Raw genomic sequence first — 22,746 nt, forward strand, 5'->3', positions numbered from 1 at the left:
CCCTCTATTCATTGCTCCTAATAGGTCTTAACGTCATTGTGTCAGCAGTCTTTGTTCCTTGACTCCATATTATTTCGCCACCTCCACTTTGACTTTGAGATGACACTAACAGCAAACTCACAGGCTCGAGGCATTGTTCAGCCATATAACAGCAGTTTGGAGATTTTGTTTGCTAATATACCCACTTCAGCGTCTCCCCGTCTCGACAATAAGCGCAATGACTAATCTTGCTTTACAATTTGCATGGCGCTCAGACTTCCCCTCGCAGTTTAAGCTTTGTTTTCATAATTGCGTTTTGAAGCTGGCACAATACGAGCCCCGACGAACACTAATACACACCGATGGCTGTTTTCTAATTAATGTGTAGCTTTCTAATTAATGTCTAGATTCTAAATACTTTTATCACTGAGAAATGATTTTCTTGTTCTTAATATGCAGCACAAGGGATCCTTCCCGAAGGGAACTGTACTTTGTTTGTGTGCGTGTGTGTGTGTGTGTGTGTGTGTGTGTGTGTGTGTGTGTGTGTATTGAGGCAGGCTTACAAATGTATAGAGGAACCTCAGGGTTTTCCTCCCTTTGTTACCTTTTCAAGGCTGCAACCACACAATCTCTCCGTCTTCATCTCACACGCGCGCACACACGCACATTGGGGAGGTAACCTTTCTCATTGTAACACATTGATGAACTACACTGTTGTCAGGTACAACAGCTACCTCTGTGGTTTAATTAACTGGGACAAAACAGAAGAGGGAGCAAGGACAGATATAAAGTAGGCCAAGAAATATTTGGATTTAACTATCAAAGTGCGTCTTTACGTCACTGCAGCTGCTTAGTTTTCCTGAATGGTAAAAGCAGCTTTAAAATTGTTGTATTATTTCAAATAATTTATCATCCATCGCAACTTTAATACAAAGTAAAGGCGTGCATGTGCCTGCCACAGCGAGGGAGGGACACAGGCTCCTCTTGCGCTCAGCGTTGGTCTAGTTGTCACAGACCGTCCTGGCTAATGGAGAAGTCGAAACTGCTAATGCATTGTTGTGATACTGGACAAATGTTCAGCAACAGCAGCACACTTGAACACAGCCATACGAACGCACACACATTGCACGTTACTGATGCAAATACACACAGACACACAAGCAGGCCACTGACTGTCTCTTGAGATTAATGTTGGTGTGATCCATTCAGCTGGGCCTGATCACATTAAGATGGATTGACCCCCTGGTGGTGTGTGTCGGTGTGTGTGCACGCACACGGGGTCCCATCTGCCTGTGTTTTCTCCACAGCAAGGTCCTGTGACCTAGCTGCCATCTTTAGTGCCCTCAGCGAAGCAATACTCTGAGAAGGAGAGATGGATGGATGGATAGCTCGGTTTTCTTTTACCGTTGTGGTGATTTGTGTCATTGAAAATTCTTCTGCTATTTTAAATGAATGTCAGAACGATTATAAGAGAGGGATTGCAGCATTTTAGTGTGCGAGGTGTTAGATGGTCCAACAAATGCAGTGGAACAAGTGGATCGACATGTATAATGTAGCTGTTTGTGCCGTAACAGAATGACCTCTTTTTTTGTCATCTTTAGGTTATTGCGTGTTACTTATTTTTGACAAAGAATTTGTGTAAAGTTGTAGTGTATCTGCTCTGTAGATAGACTGTGATTAACCTTTTTTTTTTATCACTGGTTTAAATGTGATCCAGTATTTAACTATGAACCATCAGAGGAAGAACAGCTGAACTTTCCTCTACGGAACATATTTATATATCACTTCTTGTATATCGATTATATAAAAAAATGTTACCATATTACAGATGATCCCAGCTTCCACCTGCGAGATGCTTCACAACATTACTCACTGGATAGTGGAAACTATCAGGATTAACGAATCCACCATCCTACTAATTGAAAAACATGGTCATTCTTGAGCACAATATTGTTTTATATATGGAGTAATATCATAGTGTGATTAGTGGTGTCTTTTGTGAGGCAGTACTTTTTGGCCCACAAATTTTGTCCTTTGTGCTTCAGGTTTCTGGGGATCAATGTTATTTTTCCGTGAATGTCAAGGATGCAGTTTATGCTTACTGTTTTTGTTTTTGGACCATAAGGCACACCGGATTATAAGGCACATTAAGCGAAGCAAAACAGTCAGATAATTCAAACTTTACTCAACTCATTCTTCTTGCCTCCTTATTTGAGCGAACCAGAACTGAGCTGCTTTTAGGATGCATATATAACAAATCCCAAGCATTGTTTTATGTTACCATGATCAGCTTTAGCAACAAAGTTGTACCCAATGTATTCCCAAGGTTAGAAGCCTCCATTAGTAGTACTGTGCTAATGGACAGTCAGGTTTTCTTTAAGAGTAGAAGTACTGGCCCATTATTAGCTATAATTGAGTTTGTTTGGGTCTTTACCCCCAATTACTTTGCAGTATTTTGCTAATGAGATGCCACAGCGTTTTATTCAGACTGACCCAATAACATGTACTTGCAACTAATGGAACCAACGAGGGGAAAAAAAGCCAGAAAAAGAAAAATGCATAGAAATAAAATTAGATGGAAAATAGAAAATACAAAGATGTCATATGCTCACGTAACCTCAGAAATTCCATGCCAACAACAGTTGGCTGGAAAAGATGTTAAATCCATAAAATGCACCTGAACGAGACAGTTATTTTTGTAATACTGTCGGTGTGTGTGTGTGTGTGTGTGTGTGTGTGTGTGTGTGTGTGTGTGTGTGTGTGTGTGTGTGTTTTACCATTTTCAGTTTAATATAGGATGTAATTGATTTGCAGTTCAGGATGCTAACACATCGCACAAACTTTTTTTTAATGCCAGGTTGTACTTTTCAAACTACAATGACAAATTCGAGGTCTGAAAATGAATCCAAATTCATCAGATGGTTTTAATAGAGTGTGGTTTGGTTGATCTTCCCAACCAAGCACTCTCCCGGAGTTTACACCCTGCCATACTCAGGGGTTTAGTGTGAGGCAGTTTTATTTTTGTTCTCATTTTTCTGTTCTGCTTCATTCTCCTTTCCCTTCCTTTCACAGTCAATTTGAATCAAGCCTCTCCTTTTTCTTGAACAAAACAATGCGGCGACTCTAGCGTTTCCACTGTTTGTCTTTGAGACAGCTGTCCATGGTCACTTCTAATCCTTTGAAATAGTTTATGAAAGAGAGAACAGTTTTTACTCTCCCCTGTCTTTTAGTGCTTTTCCTTAATTGACAGGGCAAGCTTCATTACTTTCCTTTTAACCTCCTAAGACCCGAACTCTTCCACGACATGCATTTTTAATTTCTCTTTGATATTTGGGCATATTGGGGCCTGATGAATGTAAAAACAAAGAATTACCAGATTTTTTTTATTTTTTTTTACCTTATTTTTGTTTTTAAGAAAAATGAGAGCCACAAATGAGGATATTCATTTAAAATTTTGATAGAACCGTAGCAGTATAATGTCCTCGTAAGTGGATATCAGGCCCTTGTAGAGCAAAATTGAGTATTTTGGTCTAAATAACCCAAAATGTGATGTCCACATATGTGGACGGCAGGTCCTAGGAGGTTAAAAGTCTCTGTTCATTTATATATTCCACCTTCACATTTTGAGCTGAGTATAGTTCATTTAAGTTGACATCCATTTCCAATGGCATTGGTGAATACAACCAGCTGCTTTCATTTGATGTTTAATATATTATTAGATTTGTGCCGTATGATATAAATGGAGCACAAAAAGATTGAAACACAAGCCCCCAAAGCAAAAAACATGTTTTCTTCAATAAAGTCAAAAGTGAAGGTTTGCTCGATCTTTCTCTTTTTACATTTTCTTTTGTGTCTTTCTGTCGGTGTAGGTGTCTGAATGCGTGTACCTACTGCAAGACGAAGCATGCAAGAGGAGACTTGGCCAGTTATCCCATAGAGGAGCTAGTGGAGAGAGCAAGGCAGTCTTTTCAGGGTGAGTACCTTTTCTCTGTAGACAGACACACACTATCACTACACAGGGTTGTGCAATTATTGGAATTTCAATTTCAGTTACAGTTTTGGTTTAGAATAAGATAACTGAGATAAAAAAAATTATGTGACACATTCTTGTTTTGCCTTGGGTTATAAATCCAGCGCTCCCACTTCCTTTTCTCCTTTATGTTGGTGGATTTTGACCCTGACTGTGCTCGAATTGAGTATAAAAGGTTGTGTCGGTGTCTCTGTGGTTGTGGAGACACTTAAGTTCTGATTCAGCGTACTCCTGTGTGTGTGTGTGTGTGTGTGTGTGTGTGTGTGTGTGTGTGTGTGTGTGTGTGTGTGTCTTATTAAGAGGGAGAGGTTTTAGTAACACATGTTGATGTTTTTGTTCTTGGGTGGAGGCTCCAGCCATTTGGCTCTAGTTTGATGCCAAAGGAACAGCTGTTGTGCGCTGGCATCTGTTCCTTAAGAGCACACTCCCAGAATCCCTAACTGCACAGCAGGCCATGCCTCTGTTAGAGCCCCAGGCAGGTCAGTCAAGGGCAAGTCTACGCACTCATGACACAAGTGGCTAACTTAATTATCGAGGCGCTATCATCCATTTTATGATATGCATTTTAAAAAGCCAACTGTCTATTAAAAAAGCCTGTTTTTCATTTGTTTAAACTAGCTAGGGTCACTCTGTTATCCCTTTTAACACCAGCGTTTATCCATGAGCTCATTGTGTTTCAAACTTTGCTGTAAAACTAAGTATTAATGCACAAAATCTTCCTGCCAAAGACATGAAAAATGATGACAAAAATCCATTTGTTCTGCCATTAACTTTACTTATTTCACAGTAATCACAAAAACATGCTAAGTTCAAAAGGGACAAAGGTACATTTCTTCCTTTCTCTTTTATAACAGCGTTCTAGCCTCATACCTACAGATAAAATTAAATATATAAAACCTCTCGCAAAGTATTGAAACTTCTTATTATGCTGTTCTTCACCCCACTGCCGTAAGAACTTCCCACTAACAGGACTTGCCAGGCTGTTGTGTTCTGGACTCTTAGGATTTACTCGTTCAGGTTGATCCTGGCTCCCAAATGTACTACTGATAATGCTAAGTGTCATGAAAATCATTATTAAATCATTAAAAAGTTGTTTTGCGTTACGTTTGCGCCACAGTTTTCCATCCGAGTGCAAGCATCGCAGCAGGGATGCCTGTTGCGATGCTTGCATGAGAAAGAGATGAATAAATTCTGTACTGCATTGTGCCAGGTGTGTTATATAATTTGCTCAGAACTGATTGGATAACGCTGGTGTCTGTTGTATTACTTCCCAAAAGAAAATATCCTTGTGTGCTAATTGCTCCTGCACAGCTAATAGAATACTTTAATTGACATAAACAACGAGCCTGGAACTTTCAATGCAATGTGAGTGCTGGTCTTTACACAACCTTCGATATTAGGGTAATTAACCCTCCCTCTCCTCCAAAAACCCCCCCAAACATAAACCAAGAGTCCACCCTTGACAAGGACACGGCTTTTAAAATCCCATCCTGAACCCTCTAAAACAGCTGCATCCATGCCACTGCCACAGGGTGGGCAGTCAAGGACAAACTCACCAGCTGCTTGAACCTTGGTGTGTATTTGTATGTTTTTACGATCATGGTCGTATGATTTGGGTGAAATCAGGAGGAAGAAACGCACCTGCCCGTTAGAAAGACAGGGTATACTCAGGCTTTGGGAAGACACATGCATAGATTCAAAAACAGGTTTAGCTTTCATTGCTAACTACCAACAGTAAATACATAAATCAGTATATACATCTTTCACTCCTAATTACAGGGCCTCATGCACTACAATGGATAACCTTAATAGGCTTGTGTGTGTCACGAGCAATGCTCATTCCAAGTTGAATCTTAAATTTAAATATAAACTGTAGTCACTCAATTTTTATCGTCCTACCTTTGGTGTAAGTTTGCATTTCTCTGTGTGTCCATGAAAGGGATTGTAGGAATTCAACTTATATGGAGGCACACTCCTGTACACTCTGCCAAGAAGCCATCAACATGTACAAGTAATAATCCCGTGTATAAACAGGCTGCTGATTGGTTAAAAAGTGTGTTCTTTTTTAGTTTAAGAGGAAGAAGTGCAAAATTAAAAAAGCCCCGCACAGAAGATTAAAAAAGCATGTGTGAGAAGCTCAAACAGGAGATACAATTGAGTGTTTGTGTTTTTTTTTAAACACTAACACAAGTTGCATGGGCTGCACATAAGGACCCGCAATAGCACAAACACCAACCAGAGTTACCCACACTACCGGATACTTCAGATATTTTTGTCACTGTCCCCCAAATGAAAGCACTCCACACTGCACCACTGCAACGCTGCAGGTCTAAACGTACAGAGTCAAAATGCCCATTGTTCACACATCCCCTGTGCTGGCTCTGTGCCAACTAGGAACCAAAGGGGGCCAGCCCACAATTTGAGAACCACGGGATTGGTCTGTGACATTAGTGCAAGTCAGAGTGATGTCCTCTGAAGTTATGGGAACTGTCTGCGCGTGTGTTGAGTGTAGGGTGGGGAGTAATCCGTTACAGCACAGGAAATATGAGTGTCAGAGACAGTTGTTGTTTTGAAAACACAGAAAAAGGAAGCAGAAGGTTATGATTTACAGATAGCTGGAATTAACAGAAACCGACATGGACAGTGAGATGAGAAAAGATGTGAGGTCTCACCATCCAAGCCTTAGATCTAATCTAAAGGGAACGTGCAGTTTGCTAACCTGTTTCTTGTTGACTGTTTTCAAATGTCTCTCTCTCACCACACACACACATGCGCACACGCACGCACACACGTGCACACACATCTGGTGCAGCAGGGCCCCTTTTTCTCTCACTCTCACTTTATTTATCACCTTTTTTCTAACTCTAACAAACTGAACCTCACAAATAGACGCTGCAATTTGATTTGCTATTTGATGGCTTTTAAGTAAAACTAGGCCGCTTCTACGAATGCTAATTTTGATTGGCCAGTCAGCCCAGCGCTGGGGGTATTTGATTGGTTTATCTAAGGAATTTTAAAAGGACTTATAGGATTTATTCGAATGCGATTTGTGGTAAACACTTTTCATTCAAGCTGGGAAAAGAGTGAGCGAGTGTGAGCGCACAGCTTTTAAAGTAATCTGAATTATTCAAATGTATGAATTATAATTTTTAACATCAGAGAGGTTTGTTAATGCATGCAGGTAATAGAGGCTGGGGATGTCACGGGAAATGACAGCTGTGTGTGTGTGTGTGTGTGTGTGTGTGTGTGTGTGTGTGTGTGTGTGTGTGTGTGTGTGTGTGTGTTTGAGAGAGTGTATGGGTCGGGGAGTGGAGGGGTTCATGTGTGTGACAAACACGTGCTGGGGAGCTGAGTGGGTTGGTTTGCGTGTCAGTGGGAAAGCATGGGTGTATATTCTTCTGGAGATGTCAATCAAACCCTACTTACTGTGAACACTCAGCTGTTTAACCTCAGCTTTCAGTTTCAGCTTTAAACTTGGATAAAATGTCTCTGCCGCTCTGTTTATTTTGTCAGCACAGAGGATGCAGGGATGTGGTTTGTAAAATTTAAGGTACTGTTACTGGTTAAAAGCGTCTGGGGTTTAGTAGTTACATGTGACCAATGGATAGTACTAAAGTTTGAATGAGAGGTCGCAGGCAATAACCTTAGACAATAAAGGGCAGATTTAAAAACTGACAGTCAGCATGTAGTTTGAACTGATCCAGTGTGTGGATCCCCCCCCACCCAAAAAAACAATACACGTCTTTTTTTTCCCTCTCTTTTGCCTGTCCCGTTTGGCTCTTTTGCCATCAGAATTGTTGTCTAAAGGCAAAGAAAGATGCCCAACGGATTTACTTTACCAAATTGACCATCCCAGCCTTGCCGTAATGGTCCATTTGATTCACCTTTTATTGTTTATTTTATTTTCACTTACTGAATACGGGACAGACTTGACTGGGGGAAAGAAGGGGAGAAAGAAAGAGAAAGAGCTGAGAAGAGGGACGGGGGAGAAGGGCAAAAAACAAAAACCAACAGAACGGGCAGGAAAAAAAAAAGGAAAAAAATGCAAATATCAATCACCTGGATCACCTGCTGAGAAAGAAAAAAGAAAACAAGCAGAAGAGAACAAGAGTAATAGAATAAACAACATCACAATGATATATGGGAATATGACAGTAAATACTAAATATTAAACATTATTGTGCAGCACATAAGATCAACAGAACACAGTGTGCTTTGAGGTAGGAGCCAAAAAGGGTGTAGTTTGTGGGTGTGATCACCCGTGTGTACACCTGTGAGCATGGACGCGCTTGTTTGTTTGTTTTTTTCAAAAGGTTCCTTCATGTAATGATCTGCTAGAGGGTGTGGGGGGGCCACAGCCCCGTCCACCAGGGCATGAAGCAGGTATGGAGGAGATCAAAACTCCAGACATCCAGAGGCCCCCAGAACACAAGAGACCATGGAATGCTTATTAGTTTCAGGTTGGCCATTCTTGTATTTTGCTCGTTTGTGTTGTTGTGTTTGCACATCTCTGTTGCTTGTGGGGCTCGCACACAAGAATTTCACTCGCATGTGCTGTGCCAGTGTGCCTGCACATGTGATGTGACAATAAAAAGTGATTTGATTTGATTTGATTTGATTTGATTTGAAGACTAACAGAGGGGCAATACACGTCTTAATGGAGCTCTAGAATGTTCTTTCCAAGACTACCTATATATAGTCATTAATAAACTTAGGATTCAAGCCATTTATGATGTAGGGCATACTGACATAAGGACATTTTTAGACTGACTTGAGCATTGTGTACAGAACAGTGCCTAACAAACACATCTTTAGATCTGTTTTCTACAATTGCATTTCGCCTACACGCGCGCGCACACACACACACACACACACACACACACACACATACATACATACATACATACATACATACATACACACACACATATATATATATATATATATATATATATATATATATATATATATAAATAAACACCCAGCACGCCCCTGCGGGCGGTTTATCCTTCAAGCTCGGGTCCTCTACCAGAGGCCTGGGAGCTTGAGGGTCCTGCGCAGTATCTTAGCTGTTCCCAGGACTGCGCTCTTCTGGACAGAGATCTCCAATGTTGTTCCCGGGATCTGCTGGAGCCACTCACCTAGCTTGGGAGTCACCGCACCTAGTGCTCCGATTACCACGGGGACCACCGTTACCTTCACCCTCCACATCCTCTCGAGCTCTTCTCTGAGCCCTTGGTATTTCTCCAGCTTCTCGTGTTCCTTCTTCCTGATATTGCTGTCATTCGGAACCGCTACATCGATCACTACGGCCGTCTTCTTCTGTTTGTCTACCACCACCATGTCCGGTTGGTTAGCCACCACCATTTTGTCCGTCTGTATCTGGAAGTCCCACAGGATCTTAGCTCGGTCATTTTCCACCACCCTTGGGGGCATCTCCCATTTTGACCTCGGGACTTCCAGATTATACTCGGCACAGATTCACTGAGTGCTCTGTGTTGAGCGCTCAGTGAATCTGCGTTCGACTACTCCGCCTAGGCTGCACTGTCGAGCGCAGATCCACTGAGCACTCAACACAGACAGCATAGTCAGAAGGAAGAGCGCAGGGCAAGCTAGCAAGACAGAAGTTACGCTCTCCTTGCAACATGGACATCCCTCACCCTCATTCAGATCTGGCGTTTGGAATTATTTTGGTTTTCATGTGACGTATGACCCTGAAGGTCAGCGAGTCATGGACTAAAGTAAAACAGTATGTTGGATGTGCCATGCAATGCTCAATTACATGGGTGGGAGCTAGTGTGTTAGCGCAGTTAGCTCGTTAACGTGTTGGCCGTCTAGCCCCATGCACGGGGCGATCGGCGGTAGCTCGTTAACGGAGATTTGCCGTGTTGTGGCGTTATGGTCATTTCAACGAGATTAACCTGAAATCACTAGTGGGAACACGACGAATATGACTGCACATTTACGCAGACATCATCCTAGTGCAAAGACAAGTGGAAGCAGACAAAAACAAGCAAGCATGCTACTAACTTTAGCCGAGTCATTTAGACAGCTGTTAGCACATGATTCTCCTTATGCTGCTGAGAATATAGCCCAGAAGAAGCGGATAGTATAGCTTTTATTTTGGAAAGAGACATTTCTCTGTAATAAACTCTTTTCCAAAGATGAGTGATTCCTCAATCAGATACAGGGCTTGCAATATCGTTAGCCCGACGTCCTGGAGCTAGCGATTTTTTTTCAGTCGGGCTACCAAAATCTATCTCTTCCCTGCCCGTCGGGCTATTGTAGGAAGGAAAAATATATGTCAATGCTTTTGCATTCTTTCAGAAATGTAGCTGGGTAATTATGTCATTGGCATCGGTGAGCCACTGTCAATATGTGACATATTGAAATCGCGTTTGAATTTGCACTTGTTTTTTTGCTTTCACTTTGCAATCGTGCGAACTGTGTATAGAGAGCGACAGCACTGATCTGTGAGTGATGATAATTTGTGCACCAATTCCTCTGACATAGTCTTATTAATCGTTAGCTTACTATGCAAACATGACAAGTGAAATCTCCCGCAGCTTAAACATGTGAGAGGTTGATCGCGCAGAGAATCGCTGAGCTTATGTGAGTGCGTGTGTAAAAGCAGCAGGATATATATTTTAGTTCTGCTGAGCCAAATAATATATATATATATATATATATATATATATATATATATATATATAATTATTGTTATACTATTATTGTTATGCATGGCCTGGCGATATGAGGCGCTAATAATATACAAACTACAGATCCCATAATGCAGCGCTGTAGCCTCCTTGCTGAACGCTAGGCTAACTGAGAACATTCCCGCGTCAATCAAGTCAAACTTCTGTTATTGCTAAGCTAGCCGCTCACAATGGTGGAGAGAAAAGTTGATTCTTACAGCAGAGCCTTTCAGCACCAGTGGGTGACTGAATATATGTTTACAGAGACACGGGACAACGACAGGAAAAGACATTTTTTAAAACGTATGTCAAAGTGTAACCGACATGAAACTGCCCTGGGACAAACTTGTTGGACTTACAACAGATGGAGCGCCGGTGCTGTGCGGTGAAAAAAGTGAAGCTGTCACAAATGCACCAGTGCAACTTGCCTCACTTTCCCTGTTGCCAAGTAATGTTGAACCAAGTCAGCAGACTTTGCTGAACTGCACCTGTCAAAGTTTATTTTTTCAAGTTTATTTAATCTGGAATAATATTCCTGTCTGTTTTTATTCATATTTATGTTTAAAAAACATTGTTTTAGTGTGTTCAATAAATGTTTATCTTGTTTGGCCCGCGACCTAAAGTGGGCCTTGAGTTTTGGCCCCCTGTGCAATTGAGTTTGACACCCTGTGTTACATGAAGTATCATATCACGTGTCACAGTTTGTGTACAACCCATTTACAGTCTCATTTAACAGTGATTGTACAGAAAGAAAGACGTTTCATAGCTTAAAGCTCTGAGACCTGCAGATATTCTGCCCCTGAGAAGTGTGATGGGAGACGAGTAGTCGGTGTGACAGGGAGGTGCCGGGGCCGTGCAGAGAGAGAACTCTATTTTTGTTGCGTTCCTCAACCCCCACTGCGGCAGACGCCTTGTCATTTTTGTCTGTCAGTAGGGTGTTTTTGAAATGGCCTTGTCTGAAACAGGATGTGACGCTTCATAGATACAGACACACTGCTATCATTCCCACATGACACACTACATTAGCGTGTGACATGCGTCTCAGCAATCACAACACAGCTTGAATTTTTGGCTCTAGCTGGTGTTGGCATAATGAAAACACACGACATGAAACCTCCTATCACCAATATTTCTTCTTTTTTTTTTCTAAAACTACCAGCTGGTGCTTTTCTCCCACGTACAAATGATTGATGCGCTAAATTCTAAAAGGGCTTGTTCCTGTGCTGGAAAATCCTTAAAAACTTCTTGAATATCCTTGAATCTTGCAAAAAGTGTGTGAAATGAAATTGTTTCTGTATTGCCTATCTAATATAATACTATCAGATTGACGGTTTTGTGTTAGCATTGCTTTAAAAAAGGAATAAAATAGAATAGAGAGATTTAATTTATTTCATTGAGCTGTAATATATAGTTTGTGGCTTGAGTGTGATCTTAGTGCCATTTCTGATGTGAGCCATTGTGCTCATGTGAAAATAAGTAGGGAAGTTTATTTAAGTTGGATGACGAATGACTTTTGGTTGTTTAGGAAGAATTTAGAGAGATTTATCTGCTATATCAAATTTATATATAGACTTTCAGCCTTCTTTCAGACATTTATAGTGATGCTGAGCAGCAGAGTGAAATTCTCAACTTTAATTCCTTTATGAGGTCATAAGTTTTCAAGCGGAAATAACTTCTTTCATTTCTGACTAATGATCCTTTGGGATTGGTCTTTCAGAGAAAAACAAAGACAGTTCCCAAGCCCAAACAGAATGGGATCTGATCTTTCCAGTCCTGATTCTGAGACTGTTATGTTAAGGTCTCTCAGTCTGAACAGGCAAGCCAGAATTCTCATGACTTTTATCTCATTTCCCCGTTTAAGCAAAAAAGATAAGTCTTCTTTCCATACTTGAGTGATTGAGAGACAAGCTGGGAAGTGTAGTTTTAAGTAGCCAGTGGCATCCTGAATTAAAATATCTTATTTAGTAATGCCACTCATATAACAATTCTGCAACTCCTGATTATGCATTAATATGTTAATCCCCATAAATATGCATGGCCCTTGCACATCAGCTTATACATGAAAGACTATCTGCTGACTTTAGTGGCCTTCGTGCATACTTCTGTATGACAGCGCTGTGCATGTGACATCTTTGTTATTGTTCTTTTCATCCATGTGTATCAGTTCAGAGACGTAACCAGTTCCCGCTAAACTCTGATAGTGGACAAATTTCAGGAATGACGCAAACGACCAAATTTAGAAAAAAGAAATAAAACAATCTAGTCTGAGCAAAACATCTGAGCACAAAGGCTTGTGGTGTGAGTGTAGCAGAGGCTCTGGACTGTCTCGAGTCAATAACGACTAGAAAGGCAGTCGGCTGATGCTTCTGTTTGCTGCCTGGATGCCTCGGGCTATTTTGTATTTGAATAGAATACGGAATAAAATATTCATTTGGATTTTACTTTTTCCTTGTAATATCAGGAGGTTTCACAATAGCATACATACTTAAAAAAAAAAGCTCTTTTTCTTTCAGGTTCAGAAAGTATATATGTAATATTGGAGTTGTATGGTGGTGAAAAAGCTTTACACATTTTAGAAGGGCTTGAACAACGGCCGTAAAATTCTAAGCAAAGTATTGAACTATATAACACCCACAAAAAGATAGCATCTGCTTTCCCCCCACATGACTCCTGGCATCAGCGTTGAAAGAGATATTAGCAGAAATGGCACTGCTTAGTTCCTTGGTTCCAGCTGGATGACATATGACAGATAGCCACAGATAGACGGGCAGATATGTGGGCTAGGTTGTTGGCTAGCTCCAACATCTGTGACAGGTGTCAGCTCATGTTTACCTCTGCCGCTGCAGCTATGTGACACATGGACAGACAGGGCTGCCAAAGTTTGCCAGGAACGATCCTCTATGGGTGAGCGGTCCATCTAAGTCAGGTGTTCAAGCTAAAGTTTTGTGCGTTTGAATTGCACCTTTGCGCCGCTGCTTGGCTCAATACATTTCTTGCAAAGGCTGTGGAGTTGTGAGTGCAACGTTTTACAGAGAAAACCAAAAGAAAGCTATAAATTAACAGACTCACAAGGTCAAAAATGGATGAAAATATGTGCATAGATACAGATGGGTATGTAATGTAAATTGTAAACATGTAGATGGTAGGGAGGGAGGTAGGGAGATTAAATAAAAACTCACACTGGAAGTGAACAAACTGCAAGACTGAAATATTGATGGGAGAGCATTGATCATAGTTGAGTCACCAAAGAGTCGTCTATTAGAAAGAGCATGTGGAAAACTGCTGAGCATGCAAGCGGTAACACAAATTTCCTGTGTGGAGGCACTCGCATTCATTATTCACAGAGAAAGCCCTCTCACAGAAGCTAAAAATGGATTTTCTAAATCGCTACCAGGCCGATAGCTTGCTGATATTTTTCACTGAGATGTGGAGGTTCCTCTGTGTGTGCTCTTACTGAGTAATCGTTCAGGCTCTGGCAACAGTTTCTCATACTCTGGGTGTTGTGGAGCAAGCAAACTGATTAAAGACTGCAATCACACATGAACACATGCACTAGAGCTCAGATAACGACACACGAAGAATTAATAACAATAGTTACTCGATTTGATTCGTTGTCAGGTCTGTTTTGGTGTTTGTTTGCATGTTTAACTGAAGCAAAACGCAAATTAAAGCACAGACGTGGAAATCTCAGCTGTATGGAATACAGTTTTTAAAGATCCGGTGTAATGGTCTGTGCAGCAGACGGGGAAATGCTGAGAGCTTAACTATTGGAAACTCATCAATCCGGCTAAATCAGGAAAAGCTCCTTTGCACTTCTGTGACATTGTTATATACTTCTCAGTGTACATATGAAGCAGTGTGTGAGACTCCTCGTGAGATTTGTGGTTTTGATTGGAGATCTTTACCTCTGCATGGAGATCAGGAGTTTGTTTACCAGATTTCACGAATAAAAGACAAACTAACAACTCCTTTAGAACAAACAGTTTTAATATGCTTAACATTTGTCTGCTGTTTTGTGTTGATGACAAAAAGTATTTGATAGAAAAGTGGTCTAATCCTTGTTAAAAATATAGTTAGCCTCAGTATGTCAATTCAATTAATCTGTGTAACATTTTGGTGTAATTAATAGAGCCTGACCGTGTATCTATATCCCCCTATATTAGTTACTTTCACATGTATTGTAGGGGTGCAACGATACACAAAATTCATGGTTCGGTTCGATACTTTGGTGTCACGGTTCGATATTTTTTCGATACAAAAAAATTTTCATGCCTTTTTAATTTGTCATTTATTAAAATTATAAATATTTATTTTAACTCAAAAGTACAGTTTTTAAATTTAATGTTGCTGAAAAAACAAAATAATAAAATAAAATAAATCTATCTGATCGAGGAATCACTCGTCTTTGGAAAAGAGAGTTTATTACAGAGAAATGTCTCTTTCCAAAATAAAAGCTATACTATATGCTTCTTCTGGGCTATATTCTCAGCAGCATATTAAACATATCAGGTCCCCATAATCACGTGCTAACGGCTGTCTAAATGACTCGGGTAAAGTTTGTAGCATGCGTGCTTGTTGTTTTTGTCTGCTTCCACTTGTCTTTGCACTAGGATGCTGTGGGAGTAAATGTGCAGTCATATTCGTTGTGTTCCCACTAGTGCTGTCAGCGTTAATCTAGTTAAAATGACATTAACGCCATAACACGGCAAATCTCCGTTAATGAGCTACCGCGGATCGCCCCGTGCATGGGGCTGGACGGCGTCAACACGTTAACAAGCTAACTGCGCTAACGCACTAGTTCCCACCAATTGAGCATTGCGTGGCACATCCAACATACTGTTTTACTTTTGTTCATGACGCGCTTACCTTCAGGGTCATACGTCACATGAAGACCAAGATAGTTCCAAAGGCCAGATCTGAATGAGGGTGGGGGAGGTTCAGTTTCGGGTAGCGTTGAGGCAGTTGCCATTTCTCAACGAGCTTAGCTTCTGTCTTGCTAGCTTGCGCTGCGCTCAGTGGATCTGCACTCGACAGTGCAGCCTAGGCGAAGTAGTCGAACGCAGATTCACTGAGCGCTCAACACAGACAGCATCGTCAGAAGTTGATGAAATAAATTAAAAATTTTGTATTGTTTGATACATATGCGTACCGAACCGAAAGCATTGTATCGAACGGTTCAGTATCGACACGAGTATCGTTGCACCCCTAATGTATTGGTATCTGAATTTATAACAGTCGATAAATGAAAATGAAGAAAGTAAATCTCTTTACTCGATGGGCGCAATTTGTTCACCACATGTCACTTTGAAGCTGACGGCTTGCCACTTGCAGATATTCCAGGCTCTGGCTGTCTAGGTGACCCTCTGATGTATTTACTCCTTTATGTCAATCACCAGTATCCTTCCCTCTCATTGGTAGTTGCTTCATTTTCTTGCCTGGTTGTCACGTTGTTGCAAATCACTTCCAGCGTGAACGCAGCTCAAGGAGGAGCCGGGAGAAACACTCTTAAAGCGTGTTATGAGTGTTGATGTTGCATAGTTTGTCCACAAGAGCAGCGGTCCCCAAACTATTTTGTGCCACGGGCCGGTTTATGTCCGACAATATTTTCACGGAGCGGCCTTTAAGCAGATAAATACAAGAAATAAAATCAGTACTGGTACCCAAAAAAGGAAGATTTGGGGAAAGACCGAAGGAAACTGAGTTAACGAGAAAAACGAGAAAAAATAAAAACCTGAAAACCATAAATTTCACACCTGAGCCTCAACTCTCGCGGTCTGGTAGCAAACAACTCACAGACCAGTACCGGTCCGTGGCCCGGGGATTGGGAACCACTGCACAAGAGGCGACATCTCTGTTGGTAACACATCTTTGGAGTGATGCAGATAAACCAACCGGCTGATCTGAGCAGAGCACGAACAAGTAATCCCAAACTTGTCGAAAGAGACAAACAAGTTTCTCTTCAAACTCCGTCGACACATCATCTTCATAACGACTCATAAGTAACAGCTTATAACAAATCTGTTCATGTTTCACGTGTCTAAAATAACCATCGATTTAAAAATGAATAACTGATTTTCATATCAGTGTCGGTAACGGCCAACAGTAAAAGAAATTCCATGAAAGAAGATTATTTATCTATTTTTTGATTATTAGAATAAGATAGTGAAGAGCCAATTACATCATGATTTGTATGTGCGAAATGAAACTGCTCATTATCGCGGACATGTTAGTGTGTTGTGCGTGTATTGGAGTGTGTTGCTGTGCGCTCACACCAGAAGAGTTGAAAGCTGCTGAAACTAAAGAAGAAGGCGAGGGATTGGTTCTTTTCTCCTTTTTTCTTTTTTTAAATCTCTCTTGTGATACCATATTAAACATCTTTGTGACATTTTGTTCTTCCGGTGCAGCTAAACTGCTGTTGTCCTTCACTTGCGTTGTTGCCTCTGCATTCTTATTTGACCTCTTTTAATTCTTTCCCTAGTCTGGACAAAAAAGACAGCAGAGGGTGGTGTGTGTGTGTGTGTGTGTGTGTGTGTGTGTGCGTGCGTGTGTGTAGCATCTTGTCCTGTGATTTAGTGCCAAGCTGGCAGCAGAGAGTAGTGAATAGGGGGCCCATTTCACACAAAGAGGGCACATACACACAAAACTCGCAGTCAATGCCACACTGCAGGCCACCAACCACACACCTGGCACGCTGCTATTATGTCACCAGCGTGTTGTGTATCTGTGTGCACAAGTGTGTATGTGCGATTGTGTAAGTCCAGCAGACACCATCTGCTCTGTACTCTGTGAACTCGTGTCCACACCTCTCTTCTTCCTGTTCCACTTCACCATAACGTACTTTGACAAAAAACACAAAGTAAGCAAAAACTACACTTGATGATCCTTCTCTGTACTACTAAATGTACATTATAATTTAATCTGGCAACAATTGTATGAGACTTTCATACAAGATTATTTATATTCTAGAGTTGTTTGAGTCCATGTTATTTTTTCCTTTTCCTTTTTCTCACGTCTCTTTCCTCATAGGTCACTTTATCTTCCCTCCATGCCTCCTCAGCTCAATCTGTCTTTTATTAATTAATTTTTTACTCTCTGTCACTTTGAAGTCAGCGTGTGCTACTGTATTTAACTGCTGTGGAGGACTGTGTGGGGGGAGGGGGGGAGCAGTTCCCTTCTCAATCAATAGGTGGCAGTAGGACACTTGGATAAGCACGCAGACCATGCGCTTGCTTCACTGGTCTTGTTATTGTCTGTAGAGCTTTGCACACATGCCCACACTGTCTCTCGCACACTCTGAGAGTCAGCTTGTGTCTTAACTGCTGTAAGTCCTCTGACTCACATTTGGCTTTTAGTTCCTTCTCGCCAAAAAAATGTGCCCGTGCCTCTCTCTCTGTATGTGTGTGGGTTCCCTTTCCCAAGCAGCTAAGCGCACTACTGTTGATGTTGTTTACTTGCCAACTTCCTCCTTGTTAGTCCATGTGAATCACAAAAGACAACAAATTACGTGACACCCTCTTTCTTTGTTATTGTAGCCTTATAAATGAGCGATCGTGGCTCAAGAGTTGGGAGTTCGCCTTGTAATCGGAAGGTTGCCGGTTCGAGCCCCAGCTTGGACAGTCTCGGTCGTTGTGTCCTTGGGCAAGACACTTCACCCGTTGCCTACTGGTGGTGGTCAGAGGGCCCGGTGGCGCCAGTGTCCGGCAGCCTCGCCTCTGTCAGTGCGCCCCAGGGTGGCTGTGGCTACAATGTAGCTTGCCATTACCAGTGTGTGAATGTGTGTGTGAATGGGTGGATGACTGGATATGTAAAGCGCTTTGGGGTCCTTAGGGACTAGTAAAGCGCTATATAAATACAGGCCATTTACCATTTATAAATATTCGGAATGATTTCCCGCTTAAAGAAGTTATTTTCATGTTTTCTTATTTTGTTTCCTCGTGGTGGCAGTGTGTTTGGGGTGGGGTGGGGGGCAATCATCTTTTCATTTCCCTTGTGATCTTTCATGTTTAGTCAAGCTCTGTAATGGTGGCAAAAAAACAAAAAAGTACTGGTTTGAATTTTTTGGGTTTTTTTTGGCCTTAGCTTTTAATTACATCATATCACAGCATGACTTTAGTTAATTTATTACTTATTCTGCTGCTGTTTTCATACTTTCATCACTCTGTTCTGGTACAAGGAGTTATGAAAAACAGTCATGTATGATGGTGGATACTGATTTACATGATCAGTTGAGTCCAGATCATGCCCTGTTACCTAGTGTCATACCTGAGATTTAATTAAAGGGAAAAAAACAAAATCATTTTTCAGTCGAGTGTTACTGGAAAGCCTGTGAAAACCACAAGGTTGTTTCCATAGTCCCAGTGCAAAACGAAACAAAGGAAAAGCCGCAAGTGGCTCAAGTCCTCAAGTTTGTCTGCTTTGAAGTCTTGTCTCGGAGGTTTAAAGGCAGAAGAATCTGAGATTAATTGGGCTGTTTAATCTACACAGTTCCTTTGTAAGCTTTTTGTGAGTGTCACAAAAAAACAAAAAGCCTTTTAGATATCCTGAGGGCTTAAAGTTTTTACCGTGTGGCATATTTGTGTCAGATGGATTTCTGTGTGGGAAGAGCGCTTAAGATGAGTGAAAGTTGAGTACGAAGTTGTTTATAGCAGCACAGCAACAGATTCATTTAGGGTGTTTTTATTCGCAATAAGCACTTTCCCTTCCATCTTTATTGTTTATAATTTTCAAGTGGAGAGAAGCCCTTTTTCTTACTTTATGATAATTAAACTGAAGAACAGCTTGTCATATAACATCTGTCTTTATAAAACACAACAGTAAAGCAAGCATAGGTCTGGGAAATCATTAGCTAGTCCCCTGACTTGGTCTCTGTTATTTAGGGCTTCCAGCATAGCCACCTGATATTGGACCCACGACTTCCTGTTCTGTACACAAAAATAAATATGTGAATAAATACATCATTATCAGATTGTGGCCTGTGTTTTTGAGTTTAATTAATTAATTAATTAATTTTTTAAATAGGCAATGTGTTTTGCCTTAAAGGATATCAAATTGAAAATTTACTGGTCCTTAAACTTGAACTTCGGTTTCCACCAGGTCAACAGGGAAGTCTTCTGGTTCTGTAGCTTGTAAGTGCTTTGGTTTTTCCACCCACCCACCTCTGCTTCTGGTTTATGGGGACAGCAGCCCAAGCAGAAAAGCCCAGACATACCTCCCCAGCCACATCCACAGCTTGTTCGGCAGAGCACTGAGGTGTTTCCAGGCCAACCAAGAGATGTAATCTCTCTAGGACAGGCTTGGCCAACTCCAGGCCTCGAGGGCCGTATCCTGCAGGTTTTAGATCTTACCCTGGGTCTACACACCTGAATCAAATGATTAGTTCATTACCAGGCCTCTGGAGAACTTCAAGACATGTTGAGGAGGTAATTTAGCCATTTGAATCAGCTGTGATGGATCAAGGACACATCTAAAACCTGCAGGACACTGGCCCTTTAGGCCTGGGTTTGGACACCACTGCTCTAGGATGTCCTATGTTTGCCTCTTGGCCTCCTCTAAATAGGACATACCCAGAACACCTCTCCCAGTAAGCACCCAGGTGGCATCCTTCTCAAATGCCTAAACAAGCTCTACCGGGTCCTTTTAATGTGGACGAGTAGGCCCTCTTTAATGACTGAACAGAACTAAAAATGCTAAATTCCAGGATCTCATTTTTCAGTAACAACACAAAGCTCAGAACCATAGGTGATGATAGGGACGTCCATCAACCGGTATTAGCTATTAGGCGACTGACAGACTCCAACTTCAGGCTTTAACTTCACTGCTTTTTTTCCTCCCCATGGCCCACAAAAAATATAAACAGTCTGTCTGCAGAAGTGTTCCATGCAAACAGAAGTTTTTGGTTACCAAAGCAGGTTATTGGCCTCCTATCTTTTTCCATACACACTTCACACATCCATCCACTTAACACATCACAATTAATTGGTAGTTTACCTGTAATTAACATGAAACCCACATCATGTTTTGTGATCAGTGCAACTCATTACGTGTGAAAGACAGAGAAATGATGTGTGCAGCTGTTTTTCTGCCTGGATCGTTCCATCACTTCGCACTCACTAATGGCTCTGTTTACTCGTCTTTTTCTTTACCGACTCTGCTCTCTCACCCTGTCATTACAACTTCTTTGATCTTCCCTCTTCATCAGTCACTGGCACAGTCTTCCTCGTGTCCCGTTGTCGATTTGTTGTGTACATTTCTTTGTCTCAGAGTCTTTTTTTCTTTTCTTTTTTTAAAACTTTTTACATTTTTAAGAATGTGTTCTCACTTGACAACTATAACCTTTTTAGTTTTTTAGTCTTGTTGTTCATTGGTATCAGTTTACTGCCTAATTTCCAACCTGTGTTAACTTGTGTGTATTAACATTGCTTATGAAAAGCCTAAAACCCATTTTATTCCTAAAGAGACACATCATCAGCAACTTATTTCTTTCCCATTTAGCTTAAGGAATGAGGAAAAACCAAGAGAGAAACGTTAGCCCTGAAGTTTGTTTATTTAGTCTTCAGTTTTAAATTAATTTTAAATGATCCATATTGGGATGAAGCTGTGTTGTGGATTCGTGATATAATTTATTAATTACAATTTTAGCTGTTTTAGTGCTGTTATGTTAAATTTAATGGCTTCAGACTCACATATAACAAACATATTTATACATTCAATCACTTATTAATTTTATCTAACTACTACTGTCAAGCTGCTCAAATCAGGCAAAATAAGAATAGTTTTATAAGTAAACTGGTGTAGACTTGTGTCATATTCATTTTTTTTCTTTAGGAATCAAAAGAAGTTTAAAAAGTGCCTTTATTTGGCAAACATGTCCTCATGTACGGTCATTCTACAAAAGTACACCCACATCTTCTAAGTGGAATTTATTTTATTTTATTTTTTATAACTTAGTGTAGTTTTTGTGTATTTGTGCATACGTTTGTGTTTGTCCTTCTCTAAAATATATTTTGATACCATCAGGGGGTCTCTTCACACCCCCTGCAGGAAGCAGTTCTCACATAGTGGTCTGCCCGTTGTTATAGCCACGAGCTCCTGGTGTCGGGTGACATGAAGGGGCTACAGGGTAGACAGCTGATGCACATACTTACGCAAACATAACCGAAGCTTGCTCACAGAAATATTTTGCAAATGCTGGAAACTACTGAATGTGTCCTCTAGGAAATGTTCCCTCAAACGGTTTTAGCTCAAACTCTTTGTGCTTCAGGTTGTACATGGCATTGCCCCTCGATAAACAACCTTTGTCTTGTCCCACTGCAGTTCAAAAATATTTACTCCATCGCATTTACTGTTCCAAAGCATCTTCTGTTGGATGTGTCATTGTTTGGCAGATAGAAAAAGGCAGAAAACTTGATCATCATCTTTACTCAATCTTCATCCCTCAGGTTTATGTCTGAGCTGTCATTTTAGCATCAAAAACACTTGATCAAATTTAAATTGTAGCGTTCCTGTTCAATGAAGAGTCACCAACATTCCTACCAGCAGTACTGGCAGTGGCTTTACACGTTCGTAAAGCCCTGCTTTATGGCAACACAGTTAGATACAAACCATCAAATTTATGCTTTAAATGGTGGTAGAACCAGGACATAACACAGCCAGCTAATTCTTAGGGCATTTTTATACCTGTAGTTTATTTGAACTGAACTAAATTAGTTGATGAGTCATCAGACTTCACTGTCAAAACAACCACTGCATTTCACTTGCTTATGTTAGACTATGTGCTAGCAAGAGACTCGTAATCCCAAGTGTTTTCATTTGTATTTAAAGAAAAGTTTAAAAAAGGACATTGATTCAGTTCTTTTGCTCACCATCGGAATTACTTTGTTCGAACAAACTGCAACAAGACGCCAGTTGAACCAGTAAGATTTGACTCGGGGCAAAAAGCACAGGTCTGTTCACCACACTTATTGTACTAAGGTTCGAAAATGAAAGGTAACACAAAGTCATTCAAAGAGCTTTAAATTGTAAACAGTTAAAAATGAAGTG

The 22,746-nt window shown here is 40.9% G+C and overlaps 1 protein-coding gene across 1 annotated transcript in view; it reads left to right on the forward strand.

The window, feature by feature from the left end:
- cdkal1 (CDK5 regulatory subunit associated protein 1-like 1) overlaps positions 1–22,746 on the forward strand; it is a 259,922-nt gene that overhangs the window by 105,504 nt on the left and 131,672 nt on the right. The window contains exon 8 of the mRNA XM_085422313.1: positions 3,849–3,952. Coding sequence (XP_085278439.1) covers positions 3,849–3,952 — 104 coding nt within the window. The remainder of the gene's footprint in view (positions 1–3,848; positions 3,953–22,746) is intronic.

The sequence above is a fragment of the Rhamphochromis longiceps genome, linkage group LG11, assembly GCF_057381845.1.
Source record: "Rhamphochromis longiceps isolate RC_006_pf linkage group LG11, R_longiceps_female_GT1.1, whole genome shotgun sequence".
Taxonomy (NCBI): Eukaryota; Metazoa; Chordata; class Actinopteri; order Cichliformes; family Cichlidae; genus Rhamphochromis; species Rhamphochromis longiceps.